This window comes from Neodiprion lecontei, chromosome 1 (genome assembly GCF_021901455.1).
Source record: "Neodiprion lecontei isolate iyNeoLeco1 chromosome 1, iyNeoLeco1.1, whole genome shotgun sequence".
NCBI classification, from domain to species: Eukaryota; Metazoa; Arthropoda; class Insecta; order Hymenoptera; family Diprionidae; genus Neodiprion; species Neodiprion lecontei.
In genome coordinates, this window is record NC_060260.1 from 19,601,451 (window position 1) to 19,616,128 (window position 14,678).

Below are 14,678 nucleotides of genomic sequence, written 5' to 3' on the forward strand. Positions count from 1 at the left end.
GTGACCCATGTTTCGTGGTGTATGTTAGTGCCGTGTGCATTTTCGGGGTCACGATGCGCTGAATTCTAGTTCCTGTTTACTTCTTAAATATTCCTACTATCCTGTTCGTTACAAAGTCTATATATTAAGATTGTCATATTGGTTACTCGTCGTTTGTTAGTTTTATAGCGTGTAACTATATAAAATTGCGTATGTATTATAATTGATTACTGTCGTTATTCACCTGGAGTACAATAGCGATTGTTTATGAGACATAGTTGCTATTTGCTTAACATTATTAGAATCGCGCTGCTGCGAATATTCTTAGGTGTTTGTGCTATAACTATCTTAACAGATTTAGGGTATTTAACAATTTGATAATTCATAGTTTTAGAGCAGGTTCACATGTGTGCTTTCGTATATAATTCTCTTCTGCAATTATTAATTCTTATATTGATATAAATCGGCTTGGAAGCTTCTAGAATGTTTTTCTTATGTTTGTTGGTTGCCTGTTACTGGGCGTTGCCACGTATGTATCTTTGAGTTTATTGCGAGTTGATTTACCTCCGATCGTTTCGTCGGTAAGTTTCCTAATGTGTTCTCTAGATGAAGCTCTGTATGGCTTCACATTGGAGATCTGTATTGCCTTCAAAACGTTGCGCGTGTTGCCTAAAATACGGCGTTACGGAGGAGAGTATAATTCATGCTGGATAATTAGTATTCCCGGTTTTGAAGGTTTTGCACTCTCTGGTTTTATGGATTATTGCAGCAGTGCTATCTTTACATTATATTGGTTATACATTTATCTATGGTTTTACAGTCTTCTGTACTCCAGGCTATATGGTATAGCGTAAGTTGCTTATAGTGTAGCTCTCAGCTCCGAATGCACAAATGGCATTGTCGAGTGTTATATAATAATTGGATATAATCGTGTTAGTTAATTATGGTGTTAATATGATAGTGGTATATAATAATGTATAATAATATTATAGCTCTTTGTAGTGCGAAGATCTCGTAACATGGTTTTTAAGCTTTGGTTAGTGAATGTCATAGTTATTTCCATCTAGGGATATTCCAAATAATTAGACCGTTGTTTTAATTCCTTATGGTTACAAGGTTCTCGTACTTCGAGTTTGGTTAGTTGATAAAAGTAACATCCAGTAATAATAGTCGATAAAACATACGGACGTTCCGGTCGGATGTTACAGTTCCGATAATACTAGGAAATGTTGCGTGCTCCAGAGAATGCTTATTTCAAATAAGACTGGACTGTGCAACCTTGTAAGTTACGCTTCGTATAAAACCGACTTGATGAAGACCGTCATGTTTGATGTCTATGAAACCAAACGCCATCTTAAGGCCTCGTATAAGACCGTCTTATTCGAGTCCGGTCTTTAAGCACTGACCTTGAATACCGGCCTAGGTCCATGCATCTGACCATGGAGCCTACAGTAAAGGAGCCCGAACGCCTGCAGGAAAAGTATTATAAACGTGGACCCTGAAAGTGAGGAAAGGTTGGGTTCGAAATGCAGCCACGGGAAGCGCTAGTGCTTCAAAGAGAGGAGATGGGTTTGCATTTACACGACATTCTTGGCTTTTCGTCTTTGCGCGTATAAACGGGTTTTCTAAAGATTTTTTTGATAAAAATCAGCATCGTAAGGTGTAGTGACTGATTGCCCTACATTAAATCTAAGCAGGTGAGAAAATGGTATTTTTTAAATACATATGCTATTTTCAATACTTTATTAAACTGTAATTTACGGATTGAATAAAACGAGCATGAAAGTGAGGTTAAAATTCATATATTGTCATGTGTAATCACAAATTTTCATTTTGAGTTCATTTCTGGTAGCAGAGTGCACAATGGAGAAATATCGTTCTTACCCAGGCTACCGAACTGGGCGAGATGCCAGCAGAGCAAACTGCAAGCGCTTAGGACGACGGCAGCTGTCTGTCTTCAAGGTGCCAAAGGTAAATCTCTGGTCACAATTTTTTCTCTTTGTTAAATGAGTCAACGCGGATAATTTGTTGACGAAATATTAAGTTATTGCATACCAATTTTTGCCGATAGAAAAAAATATGTTTGTTCAATGACTTGACTTATGTAAAATTTTGACCCGCTTTGTTTTTACCTGTATCTTCGTATTAATTACAATAAAATTTTTGTTTTGTCTGTAGAATATGCAACAGCGATGGAGCAAATTCCTTGGACAGTGTCTCTCTCACACTGATTTTCTGTGCGAACTTCACTTTTCCAATGACTAAGATGGGCGAGTTTCTTATCGATCAGCGGTGGTCGAACGGGATGTTTTCGAGAGCATGTCGCAGTTGTTTGAAAGCTTAACTGATCGGAATGTCGTCTCGAGCAGTATACCGAGTGTATGGAAATCGACTAATCATCTGTACATTCTGTGATGCAACCAATTGGTCCAGATGGACCTTCGGACGCTTTTTGACACCTAATATCACTTACAACTCGGAACGGAAAATTCGTGCCCTCGATTGTTATTTCCAAAGTGTAAGTTGATGGTTGAGAATTTTTAGGGATTCTTCACAAGCTTGTACAATCGTAACGTGATGTTACAATGTTTCCAGCGATATTCGAAAAAAACGTCGTCCATACGAGGACAAGACGAAATTCGAGCCCGGAAGCGAGTGGATCGAAGACATCATTAGACAATACACTTGGAGTCAGAAAGCCGCTTTTCAATTAGAACATATCATTGATTGAATTGGGTTTCATAGATTTTCATAGAAAAACAAAATGTAAAAAAAATATAGTAGCCTCTACTAATGTGAGTGAACGACATACAAAATTTCGAGTCGAATCGAAAAGGGTGAGAGTCGGAGCCTGGTCGAATTTGGGTGGAATGCTCCATATAAGTTATTCACCGAGGAAACATTAGTTTCATCGTGTCGGCTAGAAGAACATTTGAGTTCGTCGGGCCATCCGGAGTTGGACAATTTATGATAATGCGGTAATTGTCGAGGGTCTGCGATGAAAATTTCGCTCTCGGATGACCTTCGAGTTAGGTAAAAATCGATTTATTTCCACACGTAGTTTATCGCATTATTAATATTATTTATTGTTAAAAAATGTTTGTTTTACTGACTGAAAATGTCTATGTTTCTTATCTATACGAAAAAACATATTCCTATTGTGCACTAAATAATAAATATTCGCACTTTTTGTTGTTTCTTAATTCGTTTGGATTTGACGCGTTTTATCAATAAATATTTCTAGAGCGTAGGTCAACTCGACTTTGAATTATGCCCAAAAATATTATCTAGTTAACGGCCACGAAAAAATCTTGGACTCGACGAAACAGACGCCAAAAGTGTCTGTTCGTGGCAATTTGTGAAATTCTTGGCAAAGGCATTCATCAGCCGGAATCATTGTTTTCACGCCGTTCACGGAGCGGCGTCAACATAGCCAAATCACACCCCACGATATTGCGCGCATCGGGTATGCGATATCGACTGAGAAACTGGGTATACCGGAAAAATTGATCGACTTATTTATCGTGTTTTTGTGATAAAACAATTATTTCGCAAATTATTTCAACCTTATATACGCGTTTCCCAAATGATTTCCAGTTGATTCGGGGGAAAAAAATTTAATATCCAATCATTTTCTGCTAACTATATGCTGAACAGATTTTTATTTGTTATTAACAAAATATAATGTCATAAATTATAATAATAGTGGCATTAAATTGCGTAAATAATTCCCTAAATATAACAACTATAAAAAATAATAATTGTTATATTTATCTGCTAACTATACGGAACTGTCAGCGAGGGCAGCGAGCGTGTCAGAAGTCTACTAGCACCAAGTATAGGAACTAAAAAACGGGGACAAGACGGGTACAATTTTTTAGTATACGAGCAGTGGCGAGTGTCAGGGGGCTGGCTTCGCCTCTGTCCTAGGGAGTTTTTAGCGTTGCCAGCTAGTTTCGGAACGCATGAGCATGAAACACGTGCCAAAATTGGCTAGCAGCGCTAAAAACTCCCTAGGACAGAGGCAGAGCTAACTACGAACTCAGCAGTGCAAATAAGATAAAAGATAGTTGACAGCACTGGAAGCTAATATCGGAACGCACCCATGGTTGGCGCACTACCTCTCGTACTCCCCCCAAGCTTTATACCGCTCGGTAATAAATATAGCTTGCGGAGCGTCCATGAATCTGTGAAGACCACTGGTGAAGACAGCCTATATGTAAGGCGACTCATGCGCTTGCGCACAAAAGTGCAAGCATTGTCGAAAATGTCAATACTTGTGAAGAAAAAGAATTTCAAAAATATGTGATGTGGTAAAAAAAAAGAGTGAAGAAAGTTTCTTGTTAAAGTTGGCCCCTAATAAAAACACTAATAAGTCGGCACGCTGTCACCGCAAAATGAAAAAGTCAAATAAACATCGATCGGGCGTGAGTAACATTTCCTCGGTTTGTTTGGCCGAAGGAAAAAGTGACGTTGCTGACATACAAGAGCAACTAACAACTTCTTATACGAAGGAACAAGATATCCCTGAATATTTGGAGGGCTGTGGTTTGAACACATGCTCGGCGGGTGACACGCCAGATACTGTCGAGCCATTGTCCCGAGATACCAAGGAACATTCTAAGGAGAAGAAGCTTTCAACAGCCTCCATATCTGGTACAGATACAAAGAAAACCGTTACAGTGAAACACCCGGAGTCGAATAAACCAAAACCAACAGCCAAGAAAGGTAAACCCATACAAGCCGACCTGGATGTTTCTAAGGAGTTCATCAGATGCAGAGACGAGTGCGTCACTCGTTTGGATCTCAGCAAATCGAGCATTACAAATCTTCCAAACACCGTGCGTGACCTTACGCATCTCGTCGAGTTTTATCTCTATGGCAATAAATTGGTCACTTTGCCGCCAGAGATTGGTTGCCTTACCAATATCAAGACACTGGCGCTGAGTGAGAACTCGCTTACAAGCTTACCAGACACATTGGCGAATCTAAAGTCTCTTAAAGTTCTGGATTTGAGGCATAACAAGCTCAGTGAAATACCGGACGTTGTGTACGAGTTGACGTCATTGACTACCTTATTTTTGCGATTTAATCGTGTCAGGTATGTCAGTGAGAGCATCAGGAACCTGACCAATTTAACGATGCTAAGTTTGCGAGAGAACAAAATCAGGGAACTCCCAGCTGGTATTGGTAAATTAGTTCATTTGATCACCTTTGACGTATCGCACAATCACTTGGAGCATTTACCTGAAGAAATAGGTAATTGCGTTCAGTTGTCTACATTGGATTTGCAGCACAATGAGCTACTTGACATACCAGAAACCATTGGGAATCTTACCGCTGTTACCAGACTCGGGTTGAGGTACAACAGATTGTCTAGCATACCAAAGTCACTTGCCAACTGCAAACTGATGGACGAATTCAGCGTCGAAGGTAACCAAGTATCACAACTGCCCGAAGGCCTGCTGTCAAGCCTGTCAGACTTGACTACGATCACGCTGTCTCGGAATGCGTTCACTGCTTATCCATCTGGAGGTCCGTCCCAGTTCACAAACGTTCATTCGATCAACTTGGAGCACAATCAGATCGACAAAATACCGTACGGTATTTTTTCCAGGGCTAAGAATCTTACCAAACTGAACATGAAGGAAAATCAGTTGACTGCTCTGCCCTTGGATATTGGTACTTGGACTAATATGGTCGAGTTGAACCTGGGGACAAATCAACTTACAAAAATTCCTGACGACATCCAGTGTTTGCAGAGCTTGGAAATTCTTATCCTGTCGAATAATTTGCTGAAGCGAATTCCTGCGAGTATAGCCAATCTACGGAAACTTCGTATACTGGATCTTGAGGAAAATAAAATAGAATCTCTTCCTAATGAAATTGGGTTTCTTCGAGATCTTCAGAAATTAATATTACAGTCTAATCAGGTAACTTGCTTGCCTAGAGCTATCGGACATCTAACTAATCTGACTCATTTGAGTGTAGGGGAAAATAATTTAAATTACCTTCCGGAAGAAATTGGAACCTTGGAGAATTTGGATTCCTTGTATGTTAATGACAATGCCAATTTACATAATTTACCATTCGAACTGGCGCTGTGCACAAACCTCAGTATTATGTCAATTGAGAATTGTCCACTTTCACAAATTCCAGCCGAAATTGTTGCCGGAGGTCCGTCGCTAGTTATACAATTTCTAAAAATGCAAGGACCATACAGATCAATGTAACAAGACTTAGGTATGCATATTGATGATTGTGTTATCTGATGTATCACATATTGTTCCAATGGGTGAAATTAATTTTTTCCATCACGGAAAAAGTTACTTTGTATGAATTTGTATTGATTGTCCTACGTAACGTGCCGATTAAATTGGACAATTACTTTGTAAATTATTTTCTATCGCCAGCTACAATATAAATCTGTGGATATAAAGATATTTTATTATTTACTTCTAACTATGATGTAACGACACGCTTGCAGCATTGTTCACTTCCTGTAACTTATGATTTCTTTTTCTCGTAAAATCATAATTTATTCACATTTTCTAAGGGTATCTACTGACTAAAGCTAGGGAAAGTTAGGAAAATTAAACATGGTTAAAAATTGTGCAGGTTTTTCAAAAGAAAGACTAAACACTTCTATATGCAATGGTGTATTATAATTATTTTTTCAGATCATATTTTGCAACAGTTGCTAATGGAAAGTCTGTAAATTTCACATCAATTTATTTTTGGCGGTTCAGGCGGACTTTAATTTATCCCATAAAAAAGGTGAAGGTCGATAAGAAATTATCATATCGAAGTTAGTAATGTTATTGTAACGGTTCATGCTGAGAAAAAACCGTTATTTCACGATTTTGAAATAGTGTGAAACTCAGTAAACCGTAATAAAACAAAACATACTATATTTCGAAATCTTACTTCCTCCAAAATCGTTATAATATTCAAAAAATAGTGACCTTTGCCCCAATGTTTCGTTGCGATAACTTTACTAACTTCGACCTCGTCAGAAATTCACGTAAACATATTGATATAAAACTTGCTTACGCCAAAGATTTGACGAAATTTCGCTACAAATGTTTCTTGAAAATTCGTACATAGTTTTACGTAAAAGAATTGATGTACAAATAAATCTGTACGGCTTTTTGAATCTGTTTGAAAACACTTGCCTCCATAAAAATGTACATACATCTAAGGTACATATGTGGATTTTCCAAAATGTGCCAATGTTATCATTGCTAAACTTCATCAACTTTCTATATTGTAACGATCAAGCTATAATAAGAAACAAAAAAATCTTAGGAAGAATTCAGCAAAAAATGTATGTATGAAAATACCAATGAAGTAGCCAAAAATCGAAATAATTTAAGATCAGTTTTTCCACTTTTGGAAAAATGAACAATGACAAATGAGAGGGTACAAATCAAACAAACAGTAGCCATTTCAGACATTTCATGCATGTTCCTGAAATTTGGATTAATCGAGTTTGATCGAAAACTCAAGTGCCCCTAATTTTGATACAGTTAAAAAAAATTTGGGGGTACCTAAATGAATTTTAATATTGAATTAGCTTCAATATTTTACTGACCTATGTTATAGATTTACATTGCAACTTTATATTGCCGATTTAAGTTCTTGACCAAGCTAAAATAATCAATTGAAACTTTACGTACTATTCTCATGCACGGCTGTTTCCCTATTTTCAAATGTCAATGCCTTACCTTGAAAGACAATAAATAGAACATTCATATGAATGAAAACTGTCGTTTTATTATTATCTGCATATTAAGCACAAACAAAACAAAAAAAAAAAAAAAACGCTGAAAGGCCCAATACAGAATAGAGACGACATCCTTTTCCGCGAATACAATAGCAAATGTGTTTCATTGTAAGGCGAGTGTTCAAATCAGTCATATTCTGTAGCACAATCTTTCAATTGTCAAGGCGAACTGGCCAAATTTAATTTTTTGTTATTTTACAAACAGATCGTGTAATTAGAAATTCTTGAACTGTTGTCCACGATTTACAATATTGTAAAAGGAAGTTAGGTCAGATTATTGGGGCTGCTGTTAATGACTTATTAATAAAGGTACGTTACGTAGGATTCCCCATTTTCTCTGTATACAAACACGTGGTTGCGCACGAGAATAGTCTAATTCTTCAATCCGTGACTATCCAGTCAGACTTGACTCCCTCAGTTATTAATTTTCCTTATACTCAAGTTGTTTGTCTTGTAAATCGATTTTTCATATAATTATAAAATCGCAATACCTATCTATTTATTGCGCAAAATGCTATTATCGAATGATTTCTACAATCAATTTCAGTTATTATGCGTGGGGCATTTTTTGTGAAATCAGACAAGACTTTGAGGTTTGTTGTTGTTGTTGCTGTTGTTGTTGTTGTTGTTGTTGTTGTTGATGTTGATCTTCTTCTTCTTCTTCTTCTTCTTCTTCTTATTATTATTATTATTATTTTTCACTTTACTTTACTGCTATTTTGCCTTTCAAAAGGAGCATTCATGATGTATTCGAATTTTTTGCCTTACTTTCTTATACAGTGATTCATTTTCATAAATTCACCTTTTTCAACTGTTCAAACGAATATAACTCGAAAACGAAGGGATATTGCAGAAAGTCAAGATATTCTTTTTTCGTCTTGACCATTAGTTGACACATTTCCCCAGTATAAGACAGCTGGCATACGTGGGACGCCCAACCACTAAAATTCATATCGCGACTAAACTATTGGTTATTTTTAATTGCAAAAATGATCAGAGTGTCCTTAAACTATTTTTCAAAAGATAATACAGGTTATTTTGGAGAAAAGAATTCAAAACTCCAAAGAAATAGAAACAAATTTGGTTTTAATATTTTTGAAATATTTTTTTGTCCATTTTCATTGATTTAAAACAAGTATGAGCAAGAGTGGGGCGTTTAGTATCCCGCCGTGCCAGCTGAGGATTAATCATAAATTCATAAAAAATATGAAAAATTAAATAGTATATTTCCTCAAAATTACCAACTTTTTCCAATTACGTACGAAAAAATTGTTCCACCACGATGGTATCGTTTTCTTTTTTTTGCGAAAAACAACCTGAAAAGTATTTGGTTTTTCGTGAATTTTAAGCCACGTATCATTATGAGTCGAATAATGGTCGTTACACATTCATTATTTGTTTAAATTTGAATTTAATCGATTCTACAAAAAGTTTAAAAGTGGTGTCCCATTTTTGTTTGCCAAAATGATTTTTTTTTGTAATATAAAAAAATTGGAACTGCAACCAATTACATCCAAACCTTCAGCGACATTTGATGTTTTCAAAAAAACTATTGACAATGTTTTTTTTGGACACCACAAATATAAATCAACATGCAATAAAGATTTGGAAATGACTGATTGCACAGTTAAATTTTTTTTTAATCGAAAAAATTCCTTAAACTCTGTAATATTTGTATTTAAGTAAGTAATAAAATGAAAACAAGTGATCGGCCCATAATGACGTTTATCTTGAAATTCGAGAAAAACACACATTTTCAGGATTTTTTTTCGCCAAAAAATGAAAACAGAGCATCATGATAAAAAACGATTTTTTTTGTTTAAAATTCAAAATTTGGTGATTTTGAGGAGATATTACTTATTCATATGTTTTTTTTTTTGAATCTATGGTTGAAGACTGCTTTAAATTTCTTCGTTTTCGAGTTGCATTCATTTGAAAATTTGCAGTAAGTCGTCTTTTGAAAATTTGCAATTGAAGAATAAACTGAGATGAAAATTTCGACAAAATCACAAGTATTCTTTTCGATGGGAAGAATGGAATAAACCAAATAAAACAAGTCAAAAAATTTGATCACAAAATCTTGTTTGATTTCACCATAAATTCTTCATGCATTATATTTATAGATATAGGTAAATATGTAGATGTATATATGTTATCTATAATATGAAATATAAATATGAAATTGTATATTACTATTCTTGACCGATACACCATGAGTACACATCTCGTTCGTATTTTATATGTCGTATAAATATGTTGATATTTTTTTTATTATTTGCTGATTTGTCATTTCCGTATTGAAAAATTATAGTTATAAACAACTTTTCTCTGTGACAATTATCTTCGTTGCTGGAATTTTTACGGGTATTTAAATTACTCGCTTTTAAATAGCTGCAGTCAGTTCGTTCTGTTTTTGTTTTCTTTTTGTCACACTTTGTAATAACCTGTAACAGGCACGTAATACCCAAGAAAAAATAAAGACGTCATTTTTTATCCATCCGTCTTTCTAATTATACTGATTATTGAACAACGAAATAGTATATTATGCAACAAGTGTGAAACATGCAATTTTACGCACGTATTTCATTCGATATTTTTTTGATATAGTATGCGTAAAATAATTCGATTTTTAGCACTGTTATTAGTGCGTAAAAGTCAATTTCACCCATTTAGTCGAATAGTGCAATTTGACGCACTAATAACAGTGCATAAAATCGAATTTGACGCATACGATGTCTGAAATACGTTAATCGACAGGGGGATAAATAAATCAAAAAAACGAAAAAATACAACGTGATGTTCAATAGACCAAGTAAAGTATCACCCTTATTTGAGAACTTTATTGTACGAGATTTATGTGTCATTTATAGCGTTGAACATGATAATAGAAAAAGAAGAAGTGTGTTGAATGTTATCAAATTTGCTATATTGAATATGTATTAAATCCCTCGTATTGACTGAAACCCTCTCGCGTTAACTGTAGCGAGCAAGTCGACATGAATACGAGTGTAGAGATTATGAAATTATATCAAATTGACGAGTATTAAGGTATGTTAATACTCTTCGAGAGATGGTGTAAAATTATTGAAAATATTGACTATTACCGTTTGGTCTGAACTTATGTTCAATACTGTGTATTAGCCAGCTGGCCTACATGTCGCGACCAGCTTATATAAATAATATATACGGGTATGATAAAATATGAAATCAAGATGGACATATTAAATGTTTACTACCGAAGTGTTCCACATTTGTACTTGCATATGCATTATGAACGTATATGTATGTTGTGCGTATGATACGATATACTGTTAAATTTTATTCCATGTTATACTGCTAGGATCATTATACATTATACGGATATATAGCGGATGTAATGTATTAGCTTTATTATCATCTTCAACTGGACCCTTAATTGGAATAACGAGTTGAAAATGAAGGCTTGAAATTCGTAGAAAAATTGTCGCTGCAATTGACTGCATGTGTAAAAATAAGAGAATTATTGAAGGTATTTATATACCTACGGAATAATGTATATGATAACGTCCAATCGTAAAATGTATGAGAATTTTACGTGATTTATGTATTATTCAAATTTTAATGTTACATCCCATCACTTGAGTTGATGTTTTTCCCCATTTTAAACCGATTCATTCTTACGTAATCAACTTATCGTAATAATCCTACTTATGTGTAGTTATTTTCAATATCGTTATATGCCAGTATTTATCAGGAATACAAGGAGTGTTTCAACCAAGCGATTGACGTATGTATCATTCGAAATCATATCGTATTTCCGAAATCACTTCGTAACCTCTGAAATCGCACTGAAATCAGTAATATTAAAATAAAATTCTGCATTAATAATCGTCGAGGTAATCATTGGTAGTCATGAGAAATTATTTAGGATTATAACAATTTCTTTGTAACCTCAAGAAATCATGTAATCAAAGTAAAATTTATTTGTTAAGTAATCTCTCTTAATCACTGTATAAAGTAAGTACATAATCACCAAATACGTAATCATGGTGTCGTGTTTGCTTCGGTGAAACATCCCTTGAAAGAATATATATGTATATCGTTACAGCCTATTTGTCATCTTTATCTGTGTCTCTGTAATATGTTTTAGCTTTCTCTATTTTTGACGACATCCCAAACTCTGTACTATATCGTGTATAAGAAGTTGGCACGCTTACAAAAATATTTTAGATTATTGTTTGCAATGATAAGCTGTATAATGATCGCATACTTTCCTAAACAAATTGTAAATGATTACGAAAAGAACAAATCCCGAATTCCATTGTTTGAATGCCAACTTCACGTTTAAAAAAAAATCAGGATGGAATGCCCGGGTAAAAGTTTGAATCAAAAGTAATGAAGCCAATTGTATAAAAAAAAACTCTTAAATTAAGTAAACGCTTACGTCCTATTTTTATGCACTAAACATTGGAGACACAACCACATGTAATATTTATTTGTTTTAATCTGAATTTTTTTTTGTGCGTCGTTATTATTGCTTAATCATTAATGGATGTTGCCGCGTCGTCCATATAAAGCCAATGTTTCAAAATCAAATTTGTACGATATTAGAATAGGACTTGAAAAAGTTTTTACGTAAATATGCGAACTATGCAAGATGTAAAACTCATCTTACGTTTATATTGTGGTAAATAGTAACACTTACATTTTCAACCGAGCTTTAGGAATTACACTTAATTTTTTTGTTCTCGGTCCCTTCTTAAGTAGATCAACGTAAGAGAACCACTCGCAAATAATTCTAGATTTTTTCAATAAATTGTTGAGCTATGAGTTTTTGAAATGTTGCAGTTTTTATTTATATAATTGTGTGCTTTCACGTAAAACATAATATTTGTGAATATTTTTAAAATACTTGATAATTACTGAATAACTCGAATTCTTTGATTGGATTAATTAGTATTAATATGTCTAATACATATTAGAATTATTCATTAATATTGTTGTTATACTGTTATTATAATTTATGTTGTATTTACTGTATATAATGTATGATTGTGTGTAAACTGCACATACACTGTAAGTATATACAGGTATTATGTGGCAATCCAACAATATGGCAACAATATTCATGCATGAGAACTCCGTCAAGGCAATATCATAAGGATTTGGTTAAAAAAAACAGGTAATTTTTTTACTTTTTTGTACATGGGTATTAGAAGTACAAAATCCGATTTTTATACGCAATACAATATTTTATAAACTTTCTTTTTTTTTTATTGAAAAATAATACGTACTTAATATTAATACAAAAACGATATTCGGTCGCGGTGTGATCGAAGGGCGTGGATCAAATCTCAAAATATATTTGTCCGAACGACTTAAAAATTGGACAGATCATTGATGATAACATTAAAATTGGGAAAATGGTGACCTAGTGAAAAATTTCGGCGTAAAAACGACCTTAATCGTTGGTTATAAGGAACATTTTTTAAAACTATTCGATCACCCTATAGAAAATCTTATAATCAAGAATCTGTAGAAATTTTAAGTCCATCGGGTGAACATATTTCGAGATTTGATCTAAGCCGTTGGACTACATCGTGGCCGAAAATCTTATCTGTATTAAAAATAAATCTGTTGTCAAATAATATTTTTCAATTAAAAATAAACTGCAACTTCAGAAAAGCTTGTACTAACTCTCTATGAAAATCCGACCTTGTTTTTTTAATATCCCAGTAAAAAAAATTTTGAAACTCAATATGTTGTTTGTACCGAATCCTTATTATAGTGCCTTAATTAGCTTAGGTAATTATCTCAAGCATTGAAAGCACGTTTCGTGAATTGTCGTATGCTTAAATCGATGGCGCCTAATAAAATTCATTCAATTTTAATGAGGCTGATTATAGATGATCTGACTTTGGCGTGACGATTAGAATCCAAGTAATGTTGAAATTTTTCTCGACCTTATCTCATTAGTGATAGAAAGATTTTTGTATAATCCAAGTAACTCTACAGACACCTATCATAAAACAGTCAACTCCTGTGTATAAGCACAAAAAATAATTGTTTTATCATCGGGGTCCGTAGAGTTACGTGGATTATAATCGTCACACCAAAGTTAGGCCTTTTATAATCAATCTCTGATGTTGAGTGAATTTTATTAGGGGCCATCGGATTAGCTATTTTTCCTGTGATTTTAGGTGTATCACTTTGAAAATACTATTAAAATGATCATTCTAGCATGCAGAAAATTGAATCAAAGCTTCACACAAATCTGTCGCACTTCACCGAACGAAAGACGCATACGGGCATTTCCACCTCAAATCGGTTGATTTTGGGTGTTTTTTGACCTTGCATTTTTTAAATCAATATAATCTTTTTTAACGTGAAATGTACGTAGCAAAAGGAGATCCATATTTTTCGATGGTCCAAAAAATCTGTGTACTCTAGTTATGAATTATTGCATTTTATTGTAAAAGTAGAGTGTGGGCCGCTGTGAGAATTAATATCTCGGGTCCTATCTACCGTAGAGAATGTTCAAAAACACATTTTGAAGGTAATGAAAGACACTTTTCGAGAAAAATTTGCAAGTTCTGACGAAATGTAGTTTTGTTGTGTTTAAGAATAATTAAAATGTTGAATTTTTTTGAAGTTATATTTCTTCACCTTGGTTATGATGAAAGGGAATTCGTGGACATGAAGGTCGTGTAATGTGAGTTAATTGTGACTTTCCAGCCCGAGTAGGGGCCCTGCTCAGAACGAGTGTATTTTTTGAATTAATTTACATCTGCCACACAAAAATAGAACAATATAGACGTAAAAAAAAAATAAATACAAAATCAAAATTAAATGCAACTGCTTTAAAAGTAACCTCAAAAATCTTTATCTTGGGTTACGTTGTGTGATGCTTAAATTTTAAAGAAGGACGTAGAAG

General features: G+C 34.3%; 1 protein-coding gene and 1 long non-coding RNA gene across 4 annotated transcripts; both read left to right on the forward strand.

Moving 5' to 3' along the window:
- The first annotated feature begins 1,400 nt into the window (after positions 1 to 1,400).
- On the forward strand, positions 1,401 to 3,318 carry LOC124295441. Of its 3 annotated transcripts, none has more exons than XR_006905383.1 (4): positions 1,401 to 1,676; positions 1,832 to 1,950; positions 2,158 to 2,497; positions 2,575 to 3,318. It is a non-coding gene; the product is annotated as an uncharacterized LOC124295441 (long non-coding RNA). The 3 variants fall into 3 exon arrangements; XR_006905381.1 differs by having other exon boundaries at positions 1,818 to 1,950; positions 2,575 to 3,317; XR_006905382.1 differs by having other exon boundaries at positions 1,835 to 1,950; positions 2,575 to 3,317.
- Positions 3,319 to 4,163: 845 nt separating this feature from the next.
- Positions 4,164 to 14,390, forward strand: LOC107227736 (leucine-rich repeat protein soc-2 homolog). The gene has a single exon (XM_046745368.1). The coding sequence runs from the start codon at positions 4,377 to 4,379 to the stop codon at positions 6,210 to 6,212; it is 1,836 nt and encodes a 611-aa protein (XP_046601324.1). The 5' UTR covers positions 4,164 to 4,376; the 3' UTR covers positions 6,213 to 14,390.
- The last annotated feature ends 288 nt before the right edge of the window (positions 14,391 to 14,678 follow it).